The sequence below is a fragment of the Carya illinoinensis genome, chromosome 1 (genome assembly GCF_018687715.1).
Source record: "Carya illinoinensis cultivar Pawnee chromosome 1, C.illinoinensisPawnee_v1, whole genome shotgun sequence".
In the NCBI taxonomy this organism is placed as follows: domain Eukaryota; kingdom Viridiplantae; phylum Streptophyta; class Magnoliopsida; order Fagales; family Juglandaceae; genus Carya; species Carya illinoinensis.
In genome coordinates, this window is record NC_056752.1 from 45658929 (window position 1) to 45686706 (window position 27778).

Sequence of the window (27778 nt, forward strand, 5' to 3'; positions counted from 1 at the left end):
TACAACATAAAAGAAGTCCTTTTGATCAACGCACGTACACAGAATAAACTAGAGCTAGCTGCTAAATAGTACTGTACTATATCTTAGTAGCTAACAATTGAGATAATAATAGATCCCAAGAACAAGAAAAGAATAGACATTATGACAGATAATTGAGTGACCGATGGTTGAATGCGTCCCTTGTCCTTTCTTATTATCATGCCCTCAATTATTGGGAGATTCATAAATACGACATACAAGGAGATGAAAAGTTGCACAAACATCTTATCCCAGTCGCCAACAAAGATCACTCTAACAAGTCCGCCAACGAAGGCCGCCGTGTTCAAGATGACTAGAGCAACCATAGGAAGAAGAAACATGTTTGATGTTTGAAAATCAAATTTTCCCACTTGGTAAAGCTTGGCTCGTTCATCGTCGTCAACTTTGTTGGTTGGCATGAAACTGGATTCCCTCATACCTATCTTCTTCATAATGGAATCGAGGCTTCCGTACAAGTGACATGTGACTGACTTGATCATCCATACTCTCTGTTCATTTTGCATGGTTCGAAATGACCCTCCGGTTAATAGCACCTCGTACAAATGCTTAGAAATAGCCGATAGAAATACGAACACATAGACGACAAAAAAAGAATTTGAGACCTGTACGTGCATGGCACAAAATCTATGTCAGGAGTTTGTATAGCAATATATATGATCATGCTACTTAAATGATAATTATTTGAAATATATCAGTGTAATTGGGAATGTTAATACCTAAAATGATCAATTACGAGAAAATTCTCTCTCTAAAATTAATAAGAGGGCCTAGAAAATACGAGCATGTGTTCTTACCTTCGGGTACAAGGGAATTCCATTAAGAAGACAGAGCTGAGGAATGGTGGCAAAACACCATAATGGCAAGCAATAAAGAGGGGTAAATGCAAGTTCTCCATAGCACATGGTCTCGAGAATAGAAATATTTCTGGGTGGTCCGTATATGAGAGGGCAGAACTTTGAGAAACAGACGTCTATCAACCCGGTGCTCCATCTCGTGCCTTGAATTAAGAGGTCATTCAGACTCGTGGTGCCGTTTCCCAAGAATTGTGGCCTCGATGGATCACAATAAACGGAAGTCCAACCTTTGCAATGTAACCTGAACCCTGTTGAGTAATCTTCCACCACAGAATCATATAAGAAACCAACCTGCCAAGGAGAAATCCAAATGTTTTAGGTGAAATACCGTCCATCAGTGAAGAAAAAGAATATTATGATTGATACCTCTTTACCCCATTTAGTGTCAGTTTCATATGAACAGGAGGCCGCTGGTAATTGAGTCACTTTTTGCAAACTAAGCTGATCATTGATCACATTCGGCTTGTAGATTTGGCGAACAGATTTGATTACTTCGTCGGATGAACCAAATGATCGTTTAAGTTCCTCGAGGTCCATATCTGCAAAGTGAAGTGGAGTTAATGGAGATAAGCAATCGGCAAGAATACGTAGTATTTCATCAGCAATAGATAAAAATGCCGAATAGACTAAAAAAATCCAACCTTCATCTATGGTACTTCCATATAACGAAACCCTCTTCATGTAAAAGCACGTACCAGACAAGACGGGTCCCTGAAGCCCATCTAAACCTTCCCATTGCACCTAAAAATGGAAAAAAAATATTGATATAAATCTTAAAGGATCTGATAAGCATATTTAATTAGCTGATACTTGGCTTTTAAATCCATAGTACGTACCGAAAATACTGATCTCAGCTGACTGTCATAGATGTCGTTCTTACTGATATTATGGAATCTTTGAGGGAATTGAACGAATGCGAGCGAGTTTGATACCTTGGGATCAAGGTGGAAACACATTGCTTTCCTTGCTGATGTCGGGTCATTGCAATACATGTCACAATCCAGCACTAGAATGTAGGGTGAATTGCTTATTATACTTGATACCCGTTGCTGCAATTATGTTAGTTTTAAGTTATTTATACACTAATGGAGCAAACTAAACGCATCCTATCCCCCCCCCCCCCCCTCCCTTTCTTTCTCACTATATATAAATGATATATATATAAGTTCTAAATACACAAATTTCTTCGTTTATAAAAAAGTAGATTCTATCCTGAAAATACATGAAAAACTTTTTTTTTTTTAATTAGAATCTATGTTTTTACAAAAATTTTATATATTTAAAACTTATATATAATATTACTTTTATAAATATATATATATAGTTTATACACACATAAATACACACCATTTATGTGAGTACGTATATAATTTGGAGGAGAAATTCATACAAGGACATTGAGGGCACCAGCCTTAAAATGGTGGGGATGAGTTGGCCTTTTCTCACGAGAAACGTAGACGAGGAGAGGCATCTTAGTTTTGTCGGCTAGCACTGGTACCGTGTCATAATTGGACTCATCCTGCATCACCTGCCAACCTCTGGGAATTAGATAACGACAAGACTAGAGTGAGTAGTATAATCAAATATGTGCCACAGTACAAATGAATTTATTTATTTATAATTATTTTTTCAACATTTTTTATTATTAAAAAAATAGAAATTTATACTTTCATAACCATTAAAAAAATAAATTATAAAAATAAATACATTTAATCGAACATATTTAATAAATATACTATCATTTTTGACAACTTAATTATGCTTGAATCTGCATCGAAATAAGAAACCGAATATTTAATTCCAAAAGCCCGGCCTATAGCCGGCTGCCAGCAAATTATTGGAAACGATTATTCAAACCACAACTATCAACACTGTATGCGTTTTAATTTTTTTTTGTTTTTTTTTTTTAATAACAGAGCATATCCATCCATTCAAAAAGACGTATAAATTTAACTTAAATAACAAGTTAATTATAAATGTTAATAATTTTTTAATACATTAATATGATTGATATGGTCTAATTTAAACGATTAATTTCTAAAAATTTAAATCTAAAAGAGACTATAACTCTATCTATAATAGAGTTATCAAATCTTCGTACCCAAATCTTCGTACCCAAGTAAACGGAACATAGGATACCAATCCCACTTGTATGCGTTTTAATTGAAGTTCCTTCCAAGTTCTTCTCTCTCAGAAAAAAAAAAAAAAAAAAAAAAAAATAAGAAAGAAAGATCGGAACAGCTTATTGCGGTTGCCTAACGACTGTTTTCTTTTTCTTTATAAATAATTTGTAATAAGCCTGCCAAGGCCTGTTCAATATTGCAACATTAAATCATAATGCTTTCATTTAATTCTTAAAGCGGCGGGGCATGCAAGGTTTTCAGAATAAATAAGTCGAAATGCTAAGCCTAAGAAACAAGTCATGATGGATCTGAATGGTCTCTGGGCCGAATTAATAGCACCATCTAATTAGAAGAAAAAGAAGATAGATCATACTTCAACGACTGAAGGGTGATCTCGAGCAGTATTGCTCCTCGTATGGCCTTGCCCGCATCTTTCTCTTGCTTGTGTTATAGAGTCCTTCATCATCTCGTACCTTTCCTGCATCAATATCTTCCCTGTCAACTATGGCTACTAAAACACGATTTTCAGGCCGGGAGATATACCCAACAAGGACATATAAACCATTTAAAGAAAAACACACACACAGTTAACCTTAGTTTTTTGGCGCTGTATCATGAATTCAGAACTCCCAAAGCCTATATCATCAGCTAGAGCGGAGAAATAAAGCTCTGGACACCCGGTCTTGATTCCATACCTCCTGCAAAAAGGAAGCCAGTACCTTGCAAACCTCCAAGCTTCCCTTATTCCATGAAAAGTCAGAGGAGAACCACCATCATCTGAAAGATACACGTGAAGCTTCTCGGGGGGGTAGTCCAGCGCCATGGCTGATAACACAGTGTTCATCACCACCACAGTTGGTTCTTTGTCTGGATCTGTGGTGCATATGAACACGTCAATGGCTGGGAGCTTATCGTCTTCCGGTATTCTTTCTGGAAAGACTGTCCGGGTAACAGGTCGCCATCGAAAAGCTTGGCCGAGGAGCCATATGAAAGAGAGGAGAAGTTCAGAAGCGAACACAAGAAGCCATGGTAGCACTGGCGCGGTTCTGGTATTGGGGACTTGGAAGAGAAAAGAGACTCTGTAGTAAATCAAGAAAGCCAAAGCCGCAGAGTGGACAAGTAAGTATGCTCGGTTTAGAAGAATGGATAGTTTGTGGACATGACAGACATGGAGAGGGAGGGAATCCATTGCTTGCTTCACTGCTCTCTAGTGTCGAAACAAATGGAAAAATGATCAAATGATAACAAGATTAATGGAAAATAAATGGTTCATATTTATTACTTTAAGGGTACGTTTAGACAGAGATTAAATTTTCAGAATTTTTTGTAATTTTATTTAAAAATATTATTCAAATAAAATAAAATTTTTAATCTCAAATTTTTAACCTTTTGACATAATCATTATAAAAGAAAATCAATACAATTTTTTTATACTTCAAAATAAAACATAAAAATTAATACAACTTTTCTAAACTTTAAAAAAAATCTATTAAAAAATTTGTATTTAAACAATTTTTTAACTTTATTATACTAATTCTATTCAACTTTTATCTTTTAGTTTTTAAAATCTAATAAAATATCCTAACTCAAACAACTTTATTAATATTCACAAAATTTTAAAATACTACAATTGTCTAAACAAGTCCTTAGTTTTTCATTGGAAGTTGTTTATTAATATTCACAAAATTTTGAAATACTACAATTGTCCAAACAAGTCCTTAGCTTTTCATTGGAAATTGTTTTAAAATGAGTCGTTTAACTATGACTTACCATATTAAGTTACATCAATTTATAAATTTATTTTTGTGAAATAATCTATACGTGACTAAAGTATTTTTCTATAATTTAACCGCTAGCATTTCCACAATTTACTTATAAATGAATGAATATCTTTCTTTGAAAATCTATGTTTGATATGGCAAAGTTTGGTTGAATGGTGTCAGGCTTGCAATTAAAAACTTTCTTATTATTATTAATAAAGAGTGCATTATGCCATTACGCCTAAGTTTATTAGTGAACAGATTTGATACGTTGGTGGTTTTAAATAAGAAATAAAACCCACAACCATGAATGAGGTTAACAAAATAATTTCCAATACAAATATGAATAAGGGTGTAATTATGAAAAATAAAATTAAAAAAAATACAACTATTTATAACATTCTTTTATTGTTTTATTTTAAATATAGATACAAATGATTGTATCTATATAATCTATTATAAACATAAACAATAAAATAAAATTAAAAAAAACTATCCTAAATAAAACAGCAACCTTAAACACCCAGCTAGCCACACTAAATAATTTGTATTTTAATAAATAAGGGCAATTACCAGGACGTACGATTGATAACCAAGTAATATATAACATTTTCTGGGGTAATCCTTAATTCTTTCGTACATTAATCTTACAAGAACCACAAATAACAATAACTCGAGCTAAAGAAATATTGCAGGGTGATGAATTGCAGTGTTATTAAAATGTTTGTAACATCCTATAAAAGTATTAAAGATTGTTACACTCATGTAATATTAATGTTCGAGGAGTAGTACTAGTAACAATAAAATTATTTAAAAATAATATAAAAAATTGACATAATTTTATATAATCTATTAATTTTATTCAATCATAAAAATAATTTTATGATATGATATACATCAAATCAAATTAAATTGTGAGATTATTTTTATGATATGATATACATCAAATCAGTATTTATGTTAATGTTTATTTATGGTCTTCAGGATCTAATTCAATTGAGATAATAATGATAGTATACTCGAAATTTTGAGATAATTAATCCTAATAAGCCGAACGTTTGGGTTGGATTAGTTTTGATGATGATTACTCGTACATGCACCACTACTGGTATATGCTGATCACTCATATTGATATTTTCTTGTACGAGTGGGTTCTGCTGACTCATACATGCACCACTACAGGTCGAGATTTCCACACTTATGGAGATCTTTGCATCCATGAATGTGGACGCAGTTAAATTGGAAATAAATTGAGAAGGACATGGGTTGGTCCCATCACTAAATCCGGCACAACTAGCACGGATTTTTCTGTGAGGTCCCATCATCCTCACTGTATGACAGAGATAGGGAATCTATTAACCGGAGGAAGTCTTTTCTCTAGAACTCCGGAGATAGGGAATCTATTAATTGGAGGAAGTCTTTCCTCTATAACTCCGTTACGAGGGAAGAAGAAGTCCATTACGGTTGTTTGGCCGTTTTCCCATCTTTCCATGTGCATCAAGGCAAGGCCACATCTCTCTTTCCTTGTCTAACATCCCTTGTCCTTTTCACTTTCTCCTTTCCGGCCTTTTTATGGCAAAATTCTTTTTCCTCTAACATCTTCTTTTCCTTTGTTCTTCCTCTTTCTTTCCTTCGTCGTCTTCTAGTAAGTACCATTTAGTGCGCTGGACCTATTTGTTTAGACTTGAGACATTTTATCCTCTTTACAAATAATAAACAACAGTACAAAGTTACAAACCATGCAGCACTCCAATGCTCCGTGTTGCATAATAAGATTTCAAAGTTATTTAACAAAATATGACCATATATATAATTTTCAATGCACGAGATTTACATTTTTTTTAGCCATGTGATTGTAATTAAGATAAATATAAATAATTAAATTTACTTCTTTTGATTAGTCTAAATTTTTTTATTAAAAAAAAAGTTCATAATTTAACATAATATTAGAGTATAAGTCTTGAATGCAAATATTAATTTTACATTCTACTTCATTTCATTAAATATTTTACTTATTTAGAAAAGACTAGCCTATACATAAGAGGGAGTCGAAATTTGAATGATCATAATATGTTAATAGTGACAATATATAAATGATCCTAAGTTGAAAATAATTGGAAATCTCCGGCCTATAAATATTAGATAATTTAAAATCTTAAAAGAAGTGAAACACTTCACTTATGCTAGAAAGGGTCAATAAGCAGGAGAGTAATGATACATTTATTGCTCTTTTAAGTTTACATAGATTTTAAGTTATGATTTTTATAATATAAATTTAGAGAAATTTTAATAAATACTATTACATAGTCTTATTTATGATTTCAGTGTTTTAATATAAAACGACTCTATTTATTTTAAGAAATCTTTGTATTTAGTACCTCTTTCATAATAAAAGAAGATATTTTTATGTTAAGATTAGTAGTAGAGCTTTGGCTCCCTAATTATTTAAAACAATAACTTTATTATTAATTGGTATCAAAGTCCGGCCACGTCGAAGATTCTAAAGACTTAAAAAAATAATAATAATAAATCTAGGCTAAAGCCTCTCTAATGCATGTCCTTTTCTATAGTAACTATTTTGAATTGTTACTGTTTTGTTGTTTTAATCGAGTTTCAAAGATATTTTTAGATGCATACATCTATTATGTGAAAGAGCTTTAACGCGTGAGATATGGAAGTTTTTAAAAGTGAGATGAGTAATTTTATTTTGTTATTTTTTTATTTTTTAAAGAGCCGACAATCACATGTCAGACTGGTCCCTCTTTAGTTTTATTAAAAACACCCTCGCTTGTAGAGGAGGAATACCGTGATAACAAGATCAACCACAACATAACTAACCTCTCCCAATATAGCCAAATACCCGACAAACATACGTAAAACCAAAAAATAGCTATAAAATAAAACCCTATGTACAGCCCAACAATCAAGAGACACGAATATCTGACAATCCCACTCAATCCATTATATACAAACCACGTAGATCACGAGGCAATAAACTCGCCTCCCTAATTATATTATTCTCTTCCAAAGCACCCCTTTTGCTTTTAAGATTAATGCTGAAATAGTCTTATATTTTGTGGAGTTTTATATGAGAAAATTGGGAATGAATTTAGTGGGTTTTGAAGTTATGACATAGATTTATGTATGGCGTATGGTAATTCATGATTATTGGTGGTAATCTGATGTTCTATAGATAACGTGATTTGATCACCAAGTATGAGTTATAAGATTAAGGATCCAAATTTTGGAGAGTTCTATGTTACTATTAATTGAGGTTATTATTTCATGTGGAGAGTTTATTATTTCATGCAGAGAGTTTTAGTTATCACCTTATGTGGAGATTTATTTACTATTATGGTGGATTTTCCTTCCTTCTACTCACAACCATCATTGTCCCTCTATCGCACCGTGATTGATTTAATGTTGAAAATTTTAGAAAATAACAGTACAAGATAAGCAGCTTAATCATAAATTAGAATTAACATACATTAACTAGTTATATATTATTATCAAAACCAATTCTTTGGAAGTCAGTATTTATGTATCACACATGCCATGATATTGTAAACATGTCATTTATCATATTTCATTCCACATATTAGTTATATATGTATTATGCATCTCAGGTGTCTTACGTTGTATAAGATACTTAAACTTTCATAAGATGAAGTGCAAGATAAGATTAAAATTGTTTAATTAGATAGCTATTCAGATGTATGGTGCCAATGTAGTTTCAGAGTAGATGTGCAAGCCACGGACTCAAGCGTGGTGAACTATAGTATGCCAGAATAATATCAGCGGCTCCCCTTGCAGTCGAGGGACATGGGGCCAATGCACAATCTCGTATACAAGGTTAAGTATATTGATAAGTCGAATCAATAAATTAATTTAAATAAATCAAGACAAATCATGCATAGCATAAATATGAGTATGAATAATCATGATTTTAATTATCAGCATGAAAAATTTTATGAAAACATTATATTTATCATGGTTACGTTATAATGGGTTTCTTACTGAATCATCGTCATCAACTTATTTTAGTTGTTTTATATTTTTAAACCACCCAGATCATAATATTTATGAAGGTAGAGCTTCTGGAAGGGACATAATCCAGAGAGGCATGACATTGACCTATATCATATACAAAGATTTTAAGTTATGATTTGTATAGCATAGATTATTGATAAACTTTAATAAATTCTTCATTTCACTCTCATTTATTATTTCGGTATTTTAATACAAAACGACTCTATTTACTATAAGAAATTTTTGTACTTGACGCTTCCTTCATAATAAAATAAAATATTTTTAAACTAAGGTTAAGGTTAGTAATAACACTCCGACTTCCCAGATTTTTAAAAAAATAACTTTATTATTAACCGTGAAAAGCGGAATGTTACATACATCCTTTTTTTTTTTCTCAGCCTTTTATTCCCTCATTTCCTTCTTCTCAATTCATTTTCTCTTGATGAGAATCCCACTCTTGGGCTGGGCTTGGAAGGCTATATAGGGCCTGGGATATTTTCGACGTGTTAAGAAATGATTACAAAATATAACAATAAAGATGATGACTTGGATTAGAAGTGACATTAGAATAAAAATAATTTTTTGCATCACTTAAATTAGATGCAAAAAATATAAAATAATTGTCAAAATTTTTTTCATAACTATTTTATACTTTTCATGTTCAATCTAAGTGACGTAAAAAAATATTTTTTTTATAATGTGATTGAATTAGAATGATCGGAGATAGTTACTTAACCAAATTTTGGGGAGGAAGGATGGAGGTTGTAATACCCAGCCCCTTTCTCCCCAGCCCGACCCATTTCTTTTATAAAAATATGTGAAGTGGGCGCTGCCGCACCGTTTCACGTCTTATCTTTTTCCCTCCAGTGTTCAACGTATACAATATGGTGGCCCGCCTCCTTTTTCCCCAATTTTTTTCTTTTTCCCCAAAATTTTTCTGCAACTTTCCTTTTCCAACAACTCCATTCACGTACATTACCTTATGTCTCTCGTAACTTCGCATAACGTTCATGGGTAGCAATAAATATTTTTCATCGCCAATTTTCGTCACCACATGCATGTATATCATCATATCACCGTCTGTAACGTGCCAAATAATTTTCGGAGATGCCGAATATTCGATCGGATCAATGGTATGTTTTTCTCCTATAAATAGGCTCATACCTCTCTCACTTGGTTTTCACTCTTCTGATTTTAGTCCTTGGTTTAGAACCTCTCTCTCATTTCTCACAAGACCTGCAGTGGATAGTACTTTTGATGCTAAAGCATATTATAATTGTGACAACTTGAGTTAAATGGGTCCTTAAGTAATACGACTATACTTGCGGTATCGAGACAAGTAGGTTTAATTAAACTGGAATTTTTATTAAAAGTTTCTAAATTCTTTATTTTAGTTTAAGCATGTAGTACACAGTTTAGAAAATTATGTTGCATTGCATAAAAATGTTAAAATATCTCAAAGCAAACTTTTATATCATGAAATGTGTGACTTGAGCCTAAACTTTTACAGCTTACTAAATAGTCATGGCATATTTATAGATGACAAACTTTGATACTTTATGTCAAATAAAATTACGTGAAGGGATATATAGATTTTATAATAGTATAGTACCGTTACCCAATTATGTTTGGGAGGCTAACTATATTGAAGAAAATGAGAAGATATAAATATTAAAAAAAAAAATGAAAGGATAACCGAAGAAAATTAATAAAGTATGGATCCCAATGAAAATGAGTTTTACGAGAAGGAAGCTACCCTTGAAGGGGTAGTTTCCCGAGGTATTTTTGGAAGTGTGTTTATACAGTAAAAAAATTTTATCTCATGATTTTAGTTATCATTTATATTTTCTTATTAAATTATTTTTATGAGGCTCATATGTTACACCCGAATTAATCATTTTTACTTATCATGCTGTGGACTTATATTCCATCTGCAAAATTTTACTTTATAAATGTCAAAGAAGAGCACGACAATAAGAGAACAAAAGTGATGAAAAAAGTGTCATCACGGAATAATATGAATTTTATATGTGTTGTTTTTATGTACCAATAGTTTGAGTTAGTTTAATATTTTGAACTCAATTTAAATTTTTAGTTCTTTTTATATTTCTTGATTAAGTTACCATTTGTTACGTCAATAGAATCACCTCCAATATTTAGAAAATTGGTGGCATTACATGCATGGTGTAAATTTTTCTTCCAGCATTTCTCACCAATTAAATAGATAATAAAAAAAATGTCCTCCACTAAAATATGAGTAATAATTTGTACAAATTTCAAATATACAAATTGTACACAGTCATTTTGTTTACAAAAGAAGCGAGAGACTTATACACTTTAGGCTTATACCTGTATCGCATTAGGAGAAGCCTACCAATTAAATAGATAACATAAAACATCTCCCCTCCTATTAAAATATGAGTAATGATTTATACAAATTCCAAATATACAAATCTCCTACAATCCTTTATAAAAAAAAGTATGACACTTGTATACTTTAATATTATAACTAGCAATATTCTTTATATAATATATATATATATATATACAAAAGTAGATTGCTTGAATTTTTTTAATTTATTTGAATGGATTTGACTTATATCCCATAACAAATTTACTGGGTATATTCTGTTTAAAAAATAAATAAATAAAGTTTGTTTTAAGTGGAAAATAAAGTTAATCATCCTGTTTTCTCAAGAGGTAGGCCGAAGCTTATTCACGACAACATAAATAATAAGATTTGGAGGAGTCTCTAATTAATAATAAAGGGAGATCCTTTGATACATACCAAGATTTGGCTGGTTGACATGATCAACACAACATAAACACAAGCTAAATAGTAATCTACCATCTCACCAAACAATTGAGATAATAATAGATCCTAAAAAGGAGAAAATAATTGATACAATAACAGACAATAGAGTGACCGATGGTTGAACACGTCCCTTGTCCTTCCTTTTAATCATCCCCTCGATTAGTGGGAAATTCATGATTAAGATATAGCATGAGATGAAAACTTGCACAAGTATCTTGTCCCAATCGCCGACAAACATGATTCGGAGAAGTCCACCAACGAAGGCAACCATGTTTAAAATTATTATAGCAACCATAGGAAAAAGAAAAATGTTTGACGCATCAAAATTGAACTTTCCCATTTGGTAAAGCTTCACTTGTTCTTCGTCTGCAGCTTTGTTGGTTGGAAAGAAACTCGCTTCCCTCAAACCCATCTTCTTCATAATAGCATCTAAGCTTCCATACAAGTAACATGTCACTGACTTGATCATCCATATTCTTTGTTCATTTTTCATGGTTTGGAATGACCCTCCGGTTAATAGGACCTCATATAAATGTTTAGAAAGGGCCGATACAAATATGAACACGAAAATAACAAAAAAGGAGCTTGAGACCTGTGCATGACACATGCAACAACAAAAATCTTAATATCAGGCCGGTTACGAGAACCTTCTATGTCCTAAAATAAGTTTTACTATATTTAAGTAAAATCATATATTAATTTGTGTACCAATACTAATTCATTTATATTTAAAATTTATAACTAATATTATTTTCAATAAAATTTATTTTTTTACCATTCACATTAAATTAATACACATATTAATGCATAATTATCCTTCAATTAGATTTTTTCTAAAAGAATTGTATATAAGAGAGCATTAATGAATATATGGGTACGTGTTCTTACCTTAGGGTACAAGGGAATTCCATTGAGAAGACAGAGCTGAGGAATAGTGGCAAAACACCATAATGGCAAGCAATAAAGAGGGAAAAATGCAAGTTCTCCATAGCACATGCTCCCAAGAATGGAGATTCTGGTTGGTCCATATATAAGAGGGCAGAACTTTGAGAAACCGACATCTATCAACCCGGAGCTCCATCTGGTCCCTTGAATTAAGACGTCATTCAAATTCGTGGTACCACTTCCCAAGAATTGTGGCCTCGATGTATCACAATAAACGGAAGTCCAACCATTGCAATGTAACCTGAACCCTGTAAAGTAATCTTCCACCACAGAATCGTACAAGAAACCAACCTGCCAAGCAGAAATCCAAATATGTTTAGGTGAAATGCCGTCCATCATCATCAGCAATTCAAACATTGTGAAGATCAAAAATAATATTATGTGAAGTAGTTGCCTCTTTTCCCCATTTGGTGTCGGTTTCATACGAACAGGAGGCCAATAATTGAGTCACTTTTTGCAAACCATCCTGATCGTCCATCAAATTTGACTCGTAGATTCGGCGAACGGATTTGATTAATTCATTGGATGAACCAAATGACTGTTTAAGTTCCTCGAGATCCATGTCTACAAATTGAAGTGGATTAGTAAGAATTTTTCATACAAGCAGGAGGTGATGGATTTGGAGATAAGCAGAATATATACGTAGTAATTCTGAATTCATCAGCAGTAGATTAGAAAGAAATCCAGCAAACCTGCAATATTTATGGTACTTCCATATAACGAAACCCGCTTGATATAAAAGCCCGTACCGGACAACACAGGTCCCTGAAGCCCGTCTAGGCCTTGCCATGGTATCTAAAACGGTTAGAGGAAGTTTTGTACCTTTTAGTGAAAAAATCTGTCTTGACCTACTTCTTATTAATGAAGGCTCTAATATTCATATGTAAGTTAACGCTCAGATTCTATTCCCATACCGAAAACAGTGTTCTCAGCTGACTGTCATAGACGTCGCTCATGCTGATGTTGTGGAATCTCTGAGGGAATTGAACAAAAGCGAGCGAGGGTGGGATGTTAGGATCAAGATGGAAACACATTGCTTGCCTTGCTGAAGTCGGGTCACTGCAGTACATGTCACAATCCAGCGCTAGTATGTAGGGCGAATTGCTTATCACACTTGACACCCTTTGCTGCCAAAAAATTAGCAGTCTCGAGGTTTTTATACACTCATGGTGCAAACTCAATGAACTTACAAAACAATAGGAGGAGAAATTCATACAAGGACGTTGAGAGCTCCAGCCTTAAAATGGTGGGGATGAGAAGGCCTTTTCTCACGAGAAACGTAGACGAGGAGAGGCATCTTGGTTTTGTCAGCTGCTAGCACATCAAGTGTGCCATCAGACTCATCTTGCATCACCTGAAAACCTCGGAGAAATTAATTGTGCATAGAAATGAAGAAACTCATGTTTTTTTATTCAAAAAGTCCCTGTAGCCGGCAGCCGGCCTGTATATGAGTGGAAACGATTAAGACGCAAGATTTGTCGGGAAATCCAGAAAATAGAGGAAATAATTGGGCATAATGTGGGAGCAAAACTTGACCGGATTAGACTTAAATCGTCATGGGCCATCCCTGTCAACACTACTAATACTTTTTAATGGAAGTCGTTGAAAGTACCCTACTAAGTTAATAAATTGTGCCGACAAAAAACAAATTTAGATCCGATACGGATCTTACCTTTTTGTTTGATTGCCTTTTTTATATAGAACAGCGCATTCAAACTGTTTTGTTTTTCTTTATAAATAAATTTTAAAAGCGAAAAAGAATTATCTCTACTTTTAATAAATTTTATAGTATTTATTACTCATATGATATTGTTTAAAATACTTAAAAAAATCCATCAATAAATATTATAAGGATTCATTTATCTTTCTACCAATTCAAACTTTCGCCTTCGAACAGGAATACTGCTAAAACTCAAGTGACGGGAAAATGGAATGGAACTCCATTTTAGGGACCTTGCGACCCGATGAGATCCCGTCTTTAGAGTCATGGGTTTCGATTTGTACACAGACTCCTATTATGAACAGTAAATGTATTGTTCATACAGGCCGAGTCCATGTGCATCCTTGTGTACTAGGAATTTTCGTTAGGAACATATATAGTAGGCTACCCTCTTACAAATTGCCTATTAAAAAGAAAATAATGATTGACTACCCAAATAAATTGTAATCCCGCAAAACAACTTTGGTACTATCTAAGAAGATGAAAAAAAGGAGTTGTGATACTTCAATGACAGAAGGGTGATCTCCAGCAGTACTGCTCCTACTATGGCCTTGCCCGCCTCTTTCTCTTGCCTTTGTTATAGAGTCCTTCATCATCTCGTACCTTTCCTGCACCAATATCTTCCCTGTCAACTATGGCTGCTGAAACACGATTTTCAGGATGGAAGATATCTAACATGAGATGGGGGCGTTTAGGGCAAGCCGGGTTCACTTGTTGCCATGTAGGTTGTGGGCTGGTAAACCGGCTGATTGTCTATAGTTTTCCAAAACTCCCCCACCCCCAGCAAAACAAAAGATCAAAACACACGCAGGGAGAGCTAACCTTAATTTTCTGGCGCTCTGTCGTGAACTCAGAACTCCCGAAACTTCCATCACCCGATAGAGCCGAGAAATAAGGCTCTGAACCCCTGATCTTGATTCCATACCTCCTACAAAAAGGAAGCCAGTACCTTGCAAACCTCCAAGCTTCCCTCATACCATGCAAAGTCCGAGGAGACCCACAATCATCTGAAAGATACACATTAAGCTTCTCGGGCGGGTAGTCCAGCGCCATGGCTGATAACACAGTGTTCATCACCTCCACAGTTGGTTCTTTATCTGGATCTGTGGTGCATATGAACACGTCAATGGCAGGGAGCTTATCGTCCTCCGGTAATTTTTCTGGAAAGACTGTCCGAGTAACGGGACGCCATCTAAAAGCTTGGCCGAGGAGCCATATAAAAGAGAGGAGAAGTTCAGAAGCGAACACAAGAAGCCATGGTACTAGCCCTGGCGTGGCTCTGGTGTTAAGATCTTGGAAGATAAAAGAGACTCTGTAGTAAATCAAGAAAGCCAAAGCCGTGGAGTGGACAAGTGAGTATGCTCTGTTCAGGAGAATCGATAGTTTGTGGACATGACAGACATGGAGAGGGAGGGAATCCATTGCTTGCTTCAATGCTCTCTGCTGGAAAGACTTTTCGGTTCGGGGCCGAGTTGGATGAACATTACAGCCTGCGAAGGATCAACATAAATACACACACATATATATATAATATATTCTCGGTTATCATTTTTTGTTTTTTCGATATTCTTGGTTATCATTCTTAAATGATATTTAGAATCGTTAACAATTCATAACTATAAAATTTATAAGTAAAAAAATATATATATTTAATTTCAAATTCTTTTCTACCACATATCTTATTTCTACGTACAAAATAATGGCAGTGATGGGTGGGTTTGGTCGACTCTATTACCTTTTCGTCGCTGTTGGTTTCTGCTCCTCTTGACCGACCCTGTTGCTTTTGATTTCGGTGGGGTTTGAAAAGTTATAAAAGCAGGAAAAATATAATTATAAATATAAATGTGTATTAATTTATATATTAATGTGATGTGATTAATAAAGAATAAATTTTATTAAAAATAGTGTTAATTTAAATTTTAAGATTGAATGAATTAATATTGATATACAGATTAGTATATAACTGTATTTGTATATAGTAAAACTCATAAAAAAATATTAGATAGAAGATAAATAAAATAGTATTAGAATATTATTTTTTTTAATATTATTATTATTTTAAAATTAAAAAATTGAATTATTTATTATATATTTTATAAAAAATTATTATAATAATATAAGATGAACTGTTTTGTATCTAAACGGTGCCTTTGTCTCTTCCTACTGAGTGGTGGGCTGTGTTTTCTACTTCTCGATGATAGAGCATAGAAATTTTGTTTCAGGATTGAAATTTTCCTCTAAGGTCGGTTTGAATAGTAAGCTAAGCTGCGATTGATAAGTTGAGTCTTTTTATAAATAATAATAAATTATAATGATAGAGTAAATTTTTATAAATTTTATTTAAAATGAATTTAAATATATTTAATTGTTAATATAAATTTAGATATATTTATAAAAAAATTATAAATTTTATGTATAAAGAAATATTAAATTAAAAAAATGATCAACCTTACGTATAAAAAGGTTTTACTTTTATAAGATTTTTTTAAAATATAGGTGTGACCTTATCAGGATAAGGAGATGATTAGCCGGTTGATGAGAAGATTGCGGGATAGAATTGTCAGTTTTGTTTGCTGCCTATCAGAACCCTAGATTTTTTTGAATTTTGAAAGAAGAACCACAGATATTGGTTTCTTTCTACCAGACTACTTGGCCACGGAACAATTAATGTACGATGGTATACTTCCTACCTCTTTATTATTATAATATATTTAAAATTTTTATTTATCTTAAATATTTTTTAAACATATTTAATCATTTAAAAAAATTAAAAAAATATACAATTTCACAAATATTTACTTATTTAATCATTAAATTAAAAAAAAAAAAAAGTAAAACGATAGTAGGAGGTTTACTCTATCCTTATTCATTCATAATTAATTAAGTTATATATATTAGCTTTTTATTTTTTTGTTTTGTTTTTAATCATTTTTTATACATATTTAAGTATTTTTAAAAAATAAAAATATATATCAATTCACCAATAACTACTTTCTTAATTATTAAATAAAAGTATAAAAATAAAAAAATAAAAAATACAATCGATCAAAATTTTCTAGCAATTTTTCGGTTCAAGAAGCATTTTCTTAACTTCAAATACCTTGTCCAGATAAGTTTAGAAAGGTATTAGGATAAGCTAAAATTGCATGTGATTAGGATATAATCTCAAATTTCCTTTTCCCAACTTTTGATCACATGCATGATGCAATATATGTTATAGTCTTAAATGTACAGTACTCTACACAAATTTATTCATAAATTGTACGTGAATTACATGATGATCTTAATAATTAATTAATTGGTACAATATCATTTTTGCGTTGTATTCAAAAACTTGTAGATAGAAGAATTGGGCAGAGTTTTTTTTTCCAAAGAGCCAGTAGCCACTCATCTCTTGACCCCTTCTCAAGTTTATTAATATGTTTTCACTTATAGCAGATAAATACCATGATTACAAATCAAGTATTTAAGAGATTACATATAAGGAAAATAAAAACTCTCCTAAATACAACAACAACAAAAAATAAAACCAAATTAGGAAACAAATCTAAATAAGCCTATTAATAAGAACAAGTCTAAACAGGTCTAGATAAGAAAATCATAAAAACTCTAAAAAAGCCTAAATAACCACCAGACAAGCCTAGGAAAAACATAAAAACCAAGTCAAAATCAAGCTAAATAAGCTTATAAAAATAGAAAGGTCGAAATAATGTCAAAAGGAAGGAAGACCCAAAAATCCCAAAAATACAACAAGGTACATCTACCTTTTCGTAGCCAATCAACAACAATTCAAGAGTCACTTTCAATAATCACATTAAAATAAAGAAGTTGTTTGCACAAACGAATTCCATTTAGGATTACTTTTAATTCCACACTATTGTTCGTACCATTACCAAAATAACTTGAAAAAGCTAATTTCGTCATGCCATGGCAATCTCGAATAATACCTCCACCTCCTGAAGTACTCGGATTGCCCCTATAGCTACCATCACAATTAAATTTTATTCACCCATAGTAGGTTTAGCCCATGAGATGTTTTTCCAAGCTTGGCACAAACACTCTGTTGCTAAATTTGAAATTCTTTCGTAATAGAAATGTCCCTGGCGTCTTCAATTTCCAATATCGAACACTTCTCCAAATTTGATCAGCACTTTGTTGTACTCCTTCCATTCTTGCTTTGCATATTCTATTACAGAGGCACCACATAATCAAGCACATAATCAATCAGATTAAAATGCCTTTGATAGAAGATTTTCAAGCATAGTAGAACCAGTTTGTAACTCTATTTTTCCAAGGAAGAACCCGCTAGAAAGGTATCCCCAACACCACACTAGCCCGACACCAAACCTGAGGTCACCTAACCTAAAAACAAAATGTGATCAATGTTTTCCTAGCTTCTTTGCACGTAGCAATCACACACCAAAGCCATTGATATGCCTTTGGCCTGAACTCTATCATCTACTACCAAGCATTTGCACCAGGCTTTCCATAGACAAATTGATACTCTTTTGGGCAATAAGGAATGCCAAAACCAATCATTCCACACAAAATTATCACCTCAGCTTCTCATTGCCTTCCATGCTGTTGCTGTTGAGAACTTACCATCAAGGACATGCTTTCAAATGAATACGTCCTGACGTCTTTTACCAACCGGCACATTATACAAAATTCCCATGGAAGTCACCTATCAAACCAAAATGAAGAGTTTACACATTGCACCAAAATTTTAATATTGTCCATAACTTCTGGGATGATGGTTACCATAGATCTCCAAAACTGAGGGTCATTTGGTCTCCCATTCCTTACTAGTATGTGTTCATTTCTGCAATATTTGGCTCTGAAAAAACCTGACCATAAATTATTAGAAGTGAGCAATCTGAAGGCAAATTTCATAAGAAGAGATTTCTAAACTTCTTTAAGGTCTCTCTAACCCATACTCCCTTCCGAGGTAGCTTTACAAACGTTCTCCCAAGAGCACCAATGAATCTTCCTTTTACCTTCCACCTCTCCCCATAAAAAATTAGCAAGAAGAGAGTTAATACGAGAAACAGTGACCAGCGGAACATTAATGACTGATGGCAAATGTATAGGCATGCTAGACAACACATGTCTTAATAAAATCAATCTTCCACCTTGCGAGAGCTACTTAAATTTTCACGGTACAATTTTCTTTCTGATCTTCTCCACAAGAGGTTCTATGATCTGAGAAGTCAAATTTTCAGAAACTAAAGGCACATCCAAAAACGTAATTAGGAATTTACCTTCCATGTAATCTGTGATTCTCAATAAACTACGTTTACGAGCTGGGGTAATGTATTTGGAAAGAAATAATGCTAACTTCGCCTTACTGATAATTTGACCCAACTACTTCTCATACATCTCAAGAGCAGTAACCAAATTTCTAATAGACCCTTCCCACCATTAGCAAAAATAAGAATATCATTTCTATATAGTAAATGAGATACCAAAGAGGCTGCAATTGGATGATAGAAATTTCCAATATGACTTGCCTAGAAATTTCCAATTGGGCAGACTTGACTTTTAAGAATTTGTATTTTGATGTTACTGTAGTAAGACTTGAAGATGATCCGAAGGAAAAATATGGCATGCGCATCCGGTACTCTTGGTGCTTTTGGCACCGGTACTCTTGTTGACTATGATAATACACAACAAAGCTTCCAATTCAGAAAGTTGGGTTGTGGATGGATTGGATTGCTTTGTTCCTGTTATTCGGATATCTGAGAAGGTGAAGAGATCAAGGATTTGAATTCAAAGTATTATGTTGTTGTTATGGCAACAGATACACCTTATAGCCAATGGCAGTGTTGGATAAAGAGAAAATAAATATGACTTTTTAAGTGTTTTTTGTTAATTTAAAAAAAAAAATGTCTTGTATATGCTGCTCAAAATCTGTATTAAAGAGTTTTTGTGACACTTTTGGGATACTCTGTTATGAGATAATAATGTATTCTTATTTAGAATATTTTACTTAATTTTAATACTTGTTGGATGAATTGCTACTATAATCTACTTCTATGAAAAAATTTTACTTTTTAATAGGTTTTTTTTTTCTCCTACCAAGTAATACATGTAAGGGTCATACGTGCACGTAACCCCCTTACTAGTATTATTCATATATATATATAAAATAACTTGTTTCAAGGGTAAGTACTAGAAACCCTAGTGAGAGAAACTCTCCCTTCTCTCTAGAAAATTTCAGGGAAGCCGTTTGAGGGAGGTGGAGCTTCGGCTCCTCCTCCCTCCCTCCTCCATCGTTTTCATTTTTCTGTTTTGAGTTAACACTTTCCGTTGAGAATAAAAGTTGTTTGGCTGAGTTGATGTCCATTGAGAGACCGATGACCAGCCGTTGTTGCCGAGCCTTTTTTCTTCAACAAATCACCCGGCTGGGTGGAGATATATTCCATGGTGGAGGTGAAGGGTTTCGGATTCGACAGGCAGGTGTTCTTGACCGTTTATTCTTTTGGTCTTCTGAGGGGATAGGTTTGAGGTTTTAAGGTGTGAGCTGGTCTTGGAGCTTGCTCGTGGAGATGGATTTTACATGCTGGCTGGGGTGTTTGTCTACGGGGTATAGAACTCTGCTTTTCCATGGAAAACAGAAGTTGTTTGGGGACGCATGCCGAGATGCATAAAGGGGATAAAGCTTCTCCGGGGTGGATCTCGGGCGCAGCTCACGGCGGATGGCTTCACGCAGTCAAACGGTGGTTGTCCTTTTCTTTTTTCTGCTTTCGGTTTTTTCTGGTTTTTGGAGATCTCTCTTTGGATGTCCGTATGAATTGATTCGGGTGATTTGCTCCTGGAGATGTTTTTTTTCATTTTGGTTTGGGGTATTTCCCGTGGGGTTTAGGAGCTCTGTTTTAACCATGGAAAACAGGGATTGTTTTTTTGGGGTGTATGCCGTGCTGCATGGAGGTTTAAAGGGGTTTTGGGGTGGAGTCCGGGTGTATCTCATAGCGGTCACTCCTTAGGATGATGGCCAGAAATCGTTTTCATTTTTTGGTTGTTTAGATGAAGTTTAAATGCAACTCATGGTGGTCACTCCTTTGGTTGGTGGCGGAAACCGGGTGTTGCAGGGTTTGGCTTAGTCCTTCTTTGTTTTCTTTTTGGTTGTTTAGATGGAGTCCGGGTGCTAGATCTGGTTTTTTTTGTTTGGGTGTCTGGAATAAGCCTCGGTTTCGTCTCTGTTTTGGTTTTGGATTTCGTCTCTGTCTCCGTTTAGTTTAGCCGAAGTGGAGTATGGGTGGTTTTTGTGATTGTGGGCTGGCGACGGTGACGGGGAGGAAACCGAAGGCAGGAAGTGGCTCTGTTTTGGTTGGTTTGTTGTCAGAAACCATTGTGCAAGAATTGCGTGGTGCAGGCTACGTGTGCGTGATGGGTGCTAACAGAAACCGATGGGCAGAAAGTTGGGCGAATGGCGAGTGGGCGTACGGCATAGTGTTTTTTTTTAATTTGCTTTTTCAGTGTCTATTATGTTGTTTTATTTTAGATCTGAATAAATATTTTTGAAATGGGTAATACCTCTCCTCTTTTGAGGAAGGGGGTTGTGAGTCCTCTCCTCTTTTGAGGATGGGGTTGTGAGTCATCTCCTCTTATAGAGGGTGAGGATGGTTTGTGTTGTTTTTTCTCGCAGACGAGTCGGGATGGACACTTCTGTTTTATCAGAGTCTTGCATCTCAGTATTGTGTCGTCATTGGAGAGCTTAGAAGTTTTTAGACACAGTCCGGCATAATAGAAATTGTGTACGGGGGAGCGTACAACCGAGGGTTAGTTGGCTTGTAATCGGGGTTTGTTACCCGTAATTATTGGTCACAGCTGTAACTTCGTTCATTCAGTAATGAATTGAAGTCCATTTTAAAAGAAAAAAAAAATATATATATATATAAATTATATGTAATATAATATAAGAATAATAAATATAATTTTTTTACAGCATAGTAGTAAAATTAAATAAATATTTGTTTTGTTTTTAATACCATAGTTGGTATCGAGTGACTCTACGGTCGTACATAGAATCTTACAGTGTAATTTTTTTTTTTTGTTTTTCAATATATTCTTTAAATATTTAAAAAAAACATATTTTTTTAATTATTAATTAATATGTGAAAAGAAACAAATAGGATTCCAGTCTGAAACCATGTGTTATCATTTCTGAATCCGTATCTGTACAGTCAGCTCTTGGGTGTCATGATTCTATTGTGAGGTGATGTCATTTGTTGGAGGTTGAGTAGATGCAAGATATAGTATTTAGTTGAGGATGTAGAGGTTCTGGACTACCATCAAGTGTACCGTTTTGGGCAAGGGAGTATAGTAGAATGCAGCATTTTACCTATTATAATAAAGTCTCTTTTAATTCTAGTTTATTTCTATGTATTGTTTTATTGTTTATTTATTACTTTTCGTTAATTATGACACGTGTTAATCGGTATATGATTTTGTTATTTCCCCTGCGTGGGATATGATGGGAGGAAGGGGCAATTGCTGAGTCATCCTGGAATTTCTTGCTAAGTCTAGTCAGTAGTCGAATTGTGAACACGTGTTAATCAGCCAGCAAGAAGAGCATAATTAGAAGGTGCTTAAAAAACACTGGGATGCGATCTGCTTGACGGAGGTCACCATCATGGTGCAGTCGGTTTTTGTTTTGTCTTGTTTTTGTTGGGCGGCTTGACTGCCGTGCAAGCCGCCTGGGGGTACTTTCCGGTAAGACTCGATACGTTGAATGGCAAAGCAATTATTAGAGCATCCATATTTAATTCTCTAAACATCAAATTTTTTATAATTTAAAGAAATATTTATGGATTTCATTCTAAACTATTTCCCATCTCATTTTTTATTTTAAAATTTAGGGATGGAATTGTTACAATAGAAACCTACTGTTTATCTCTAAACTATTTTTATATTGATAAAATTATTTGTAATTAAGTTTATAAAAGGAGGTGAGAGAAAAATGTAATAAAGAAATAATAAAGAAATATTATTTTAATAAAATAGAGAAAATATAAGGAATTGGATGTAGGAGGTTTTTAAAAGATGAGTAAAATTTAGAGAAAAATTTTAAAAAATATACTTTTTAGTTAAATTATAGGAAATTTTATAGAGAATGAGATGTGAATGCTCTTAGGCCGCTTTTTTCTTTTTTTATTTTTTTCTTCCAAACAGTGATACCTCTATTACTGAAATAAAAGTTCATTACATGAGTATAAGTTTAAAATGAAACACATTACAACATAATTAAACTTGAAACTTATGGTGGGTCCTTGTCACTATAAAATTCTAGCATAGTTTGAAAATTTGTTAAGGGATATTTCTCTAAAAAGATTATTTAAAGATGTCTATTATGTTAAAATATACGCGCACCGATTCTAAATTTGATATATTTTAACTGCTTTTTATTTATCAAAGTTGTTGAGAGTTATTCTTGCATCCCCTATTCTTCTTTTAATAGTCTAATTTGAAATATTCTGTGAATTATTAAGAGCTGAAATTACCACATATGAATCTCCTTCAATAATTACATTATTCCATTATCTTTCTGCTGCCATAGAGATACCAATAAAAGACGCTAGAGCTTTTCCACTATTTAGATTACAAATAGGAGAGAATTCTGTAATGCAATTTAGAATATTGCCAAGGTAATTCCTACAAACAGCTGCTGCTGTGTTACCATTTTTTTTAGTTGAAACATCAAATAATTCATAAATTTGTCCAACATCAAGGGGTTTCCAAGTGGGGTTCTCTTGAGAAATCCTAAAATCCCAGGCATACTTATGTTCTTGATAGAGTGTCAACGTTCTAGCTACAAAATGATCTAAGGGAATTGGTTGGGATCCATAGATTATTTGATTTCTGTAAAACTAGACACAGTCCATAACAAGAATAGTAAAAAATTGAAAACTTAGAATTTTATTCAGATCAAGACTTAGATTATTTCCTGGATCCAAGATAATTTGAATCTAATTAATGATATCATTTCCAGCTGAGAGTTCAATGTTTAGAGGTCAAAAAGATTATATCCAAAAGATTCTTGAGAGATAGCAACTAAGTAACAAATGAGAAGTTGTTTCCTCTGTGATTTGATACAATGGATAAAGAATCTGATCATCATTAAGAGAAAGATACTATTTTAATAAAGATCTTGTGGGAAAAATGTTATTCAAAATTTTTCATGTAAAAAGTCTGTCTTGGACCTTTAGGCCGCTTTTTTCTTGCGTTGCGTGTTTGTAACAAAGTCATGAAATTAAGCTTCCAATACCTCGTTTGATTACGGGGATGATAAGAAATAAAATTTAAAAATAAAATAAATATTATTTAAATATAATTTTTATTCAAAAATTTCAAAAAATTAAATTATTTTAAATAAAAATTATAATAATTAGATAAAATAACATAAAATTAAATAAGATAAATCTCATTTAATAGTATATTAGCTGGGTAATGATAGCTGTTAAAAAGTCAAAATATTACCAAAGGGGAGATGATAGGGATCTCGGAAATTCCGTTCATTTGTCCTGTTTATTTTTTATTTTTTGAAAATTTTTTATAGAAAGATTAAAAAAATTATGTTTAATTATATTGTGAATTTTATTTATTTTTTTAAATTATTTAAAAGTGTTAAAAAATTATATGAAAAAAACAAAAAAAAAAACACTTTTAAATATTTTTTTAAATTATTTTTTAACACTTTTAAATATTTTTAAAAAATGAATAAAATTTACAATATAATTAAACATAGTTTTCTTAATCTTTCTATAAAAAAAAATTCAAAAAAAATGTGAGTAGAAGCTGATGGATAATATTGCAAATACAAGTTTATACCTTTGAAGTTTTGAACCCACTGATAGCACTCTCAAAATGTGATTCACAAGACAAGAAGTTGAAGATTTGAATCATTACATTGAGAACATAACTTTGCGTGCACACTACGTATCCAAAGTCCAAACCGCTGGATACTTTGCGTCGTTTGGTTAATGAGTTTAAACACAAAGCATGTCAAATATTTTGGTACAGTCAAGCCGTCTCGATTTCCATGTTCATTACGCGGAAACACTCTCTCCTCAGCGTGTCCATGCTATCATCATTATCATGAATGTAATATAAATAAAGGGAATCCCAAAAACCGAATCGAACGTGAGTTGCATGCAATGCAGAGCTGCAATTTTTTAATGTGATGTGAAAAATTGTGATTACCGGAAGATGTTATCACCACTTTTTTTTGTAACCGGATCGACCAATTCTTAATGGAAGGTTGTTTCAATTGGAAGTGTTCGGAAGTTTGATGAAGATTTGTGTGAATCCGATATTTGAATACTCTGTTTTGATTGCGTGATAACTTAAGTGTTTGGAAAATGTCTGCCGCAGGGATGGAAGGATGGGGAGGGGTGGGTACCGATGGGGGAATGATGAAAATGGAGGTGGAAGGGTGAAAATGGGTATCGGGCAGAGGTACAAAGGAAATGGTTTCTCTCTTTTTAATTTCTAGTTCTTGTTCTCTCCTCCTTTTGTTTTTTTTAAATACTTCTAGGGGATGGTGAAAATGCAACTCGGGCAGGGCCATTAATGAAAAAATCACGTGATCGGTCGATTATCGGTTCAACTCGTGGGCTCCGTGGCATCGCCCATACTCAGATACCAACATTGCCGGAGTACGACATGAACACCATTAATGAAGGAACACAACATTAATGAGCAAACGAAATAGCCAGCCATGGAAATCATAGTTGAGATGATCCATACACAGGCAATAGAGCCTTCCTTCATTTAAAAAGTATAAAAAACCATTTTCTATTAGTAAAATTTACTTTTTTACAAAAAAAAAATTATATTATATTTAAAAATTGTATTTGAATTAACCGTAAAAAGAGAATATGTTACATATAGATATAAGGAAGGTACCAGAGGCGCCATTGGGAGTCATCGTTAGTTAAAAAAAATTTTTATTTTTTAAATCATTTTTAATACTTTTAAATATTTTTAAACTATATAAAAAATTTGTAATAATATTAAATAATTTTTTCTTAATTATTAAAAAAAATGGTCAGGGTTTTTCCAGATATAAATATAAATTTGCTGCGTGGCGGAATTTGATTGACTGAAGTTAAATTTAAGTTTTCACCTGACCATTCCTATATCCTTCCTATTTCAAAACTGTTCATTGAGATGATTATAGACTGACATTTCTGAGACCAATACAGTTTTGACATTTATGAGACCAAAACATTTCTGAGACCAATACATTTTTGACATTTATGAGACCAAAACCATTTCTGAAACCAACGCTTCAAGCCTCACAATGACACAACAGTCCTCCTAGCCCCGTACTCTGACACACCCACAGTTCTATAGTACTGTTTTAGACTCTTCAAGATCAAATTCCGTCCACTAAAAGATGAGATCCCTCCGAAAAGTTAAAATCACTGTCCTTATTTTTAAATTCAAATTAACAATTTTTTTTAAAATATAATTAATTTCATATTAATTGAATAATTCTTTTATTATTTATAAATTATGTCCATTCATTTAATTTCAATCCATTATTATTTATAAATAACTTATCAGATGAGTTGTGCGTAGATTATCCACCAAATGTTCATGATTACATTGATTATATACCAAACCAACCTTACAGCAGCAATGGGATTTTAAAGGCAATGGGGGTTTTTAAAGTGTACCTGTCCGGAGAATGCTGTTGAAACACCAACGTAACTGCACCAATGACTCAAGAAAGATTACCAACTAAATGAAATAAACTTTACATTAGCCACTATTTGACTTCAGCCGAAGCACATCTTAAGTGGTCAACTCTAAAAGATAAGGAGAAAAAGGAAAAATCACCAAGCTTGATGAAATTTGGAAGGAAAAATGATCAAGTTCTTTACTCGTTTGGACATTTTCTTCAATCAGTAATAAATGCCACCAGTTCATAATAAGTCTAAGAAAATAAATCATTGTGATGATCACTTGTTCATCGGGTTTTGACATTTTCTTCAATCAGTAATAAATCCCACCAGTTTATAATAAGTCTAAGAAAATAAATCATTGTGATGATCACTTGTTCATAGGTTTTACTCCAGAAAGGATTAAAATAGATCGGTTGATTGACAAGCATAGTGAATAGAGCTCTCATGGCGAGAGGGAACAGATTTAATATTACCTCCTCAATTAGCATGAAAACATCAGGAGGATGGCTTGCTTTATGTTGAAGCTGATTCATCAGGAGCAAAGAGCTAGAAATTGGAACCGGTTGTCAATCTTTTGAAACAGGGAGCGGTTGGGGTCATTCCTACAAACCCTGTGTATGTTGCTCTTCTTCTTCAGCTGCATGAGTTGTTTTGAGGCAATATTTGACATGGTAACCTAAGCGCTTGTGCTGTTCTAAGCCCTATGTAATATGTTTCTTGCTGTAATATTTGTCCTAGTTGTATGGTCAAGTTAATTTTGAAGGGCATTTGTTTCATTAAATATTCATTTTGACCTTTTTT

The 27778-nt window shown here is 33.2% G+C and overlaps 2 protein-coding genes across 5 annotated transcripts; both read right to left on the reverse strand.

Moving 5' to 3' along the window:
- On the reverse strand, positions 1-4252 carry LOC122277357 (cellulose synthase-like protein G2). Of its 4 annotated transcripts, none has more exons than XM_043087335.1 (8): positions 3609-4252; positions 3390-3494; positions 2305-2421; positions 1730-1942; positions 1535-1634; positions 1260-1432; positions 834-1184; positions 1-641 (listed from the first exon to the last, which is right to left on the reverse strand). In XM_043087335.1, exons 1-8 carry the CDS (start codon positions 4203-4205, stop codon positions 84-86), a joined length of 2214 nt encoding a protein of 737 aa, XP_042943269.1. In that variant the 5' UTR covers positions 4206-4252; the 3' UTR covers positions 1-83. The 4 variants fall into 4 exon arrangements, with proteins under 4 accessions (XP_042943269.1, XP_042943274.1, XP_042943263.1 ...); XM_043087340.1 differs by having other exon boundaries at positions 1589-1634; positions 2284-2421; XM_043087329.1 differs by having other exon boundaries at positions 2284-2421.
- A 7280-nt stretch (positions 4253-11532) lies between these two features.
- LOC122277380 (cellulose synthase-like protein G2) lies at positions 11533-15795 on the reverse strand. Its single transcript, XM_043087351.1, has 8 exons — positions 15108-15795; positions 14789-14893; positions 13782-13919; positions 13480-13692; positions 13258-13360; positions 12960-13129; positions 12509-12856; positions 11533-12212 (listed from the first exon to the last, which is right to left on the reverse strand). The coding sequence occupies exons 1-8, from the start codon at positions 15705-15707 to the stop codon at positions 11658-11660; spliced, it is 2232 nt and encodes a 743-aa protein (XP_042943285.1). The 5' UTR covers positions 15708-15795; the 3' UTR covers positions 11533-11657.
- Between the last annotated feature and the right edge of the window lie 11983 nt (positions 15796-27778).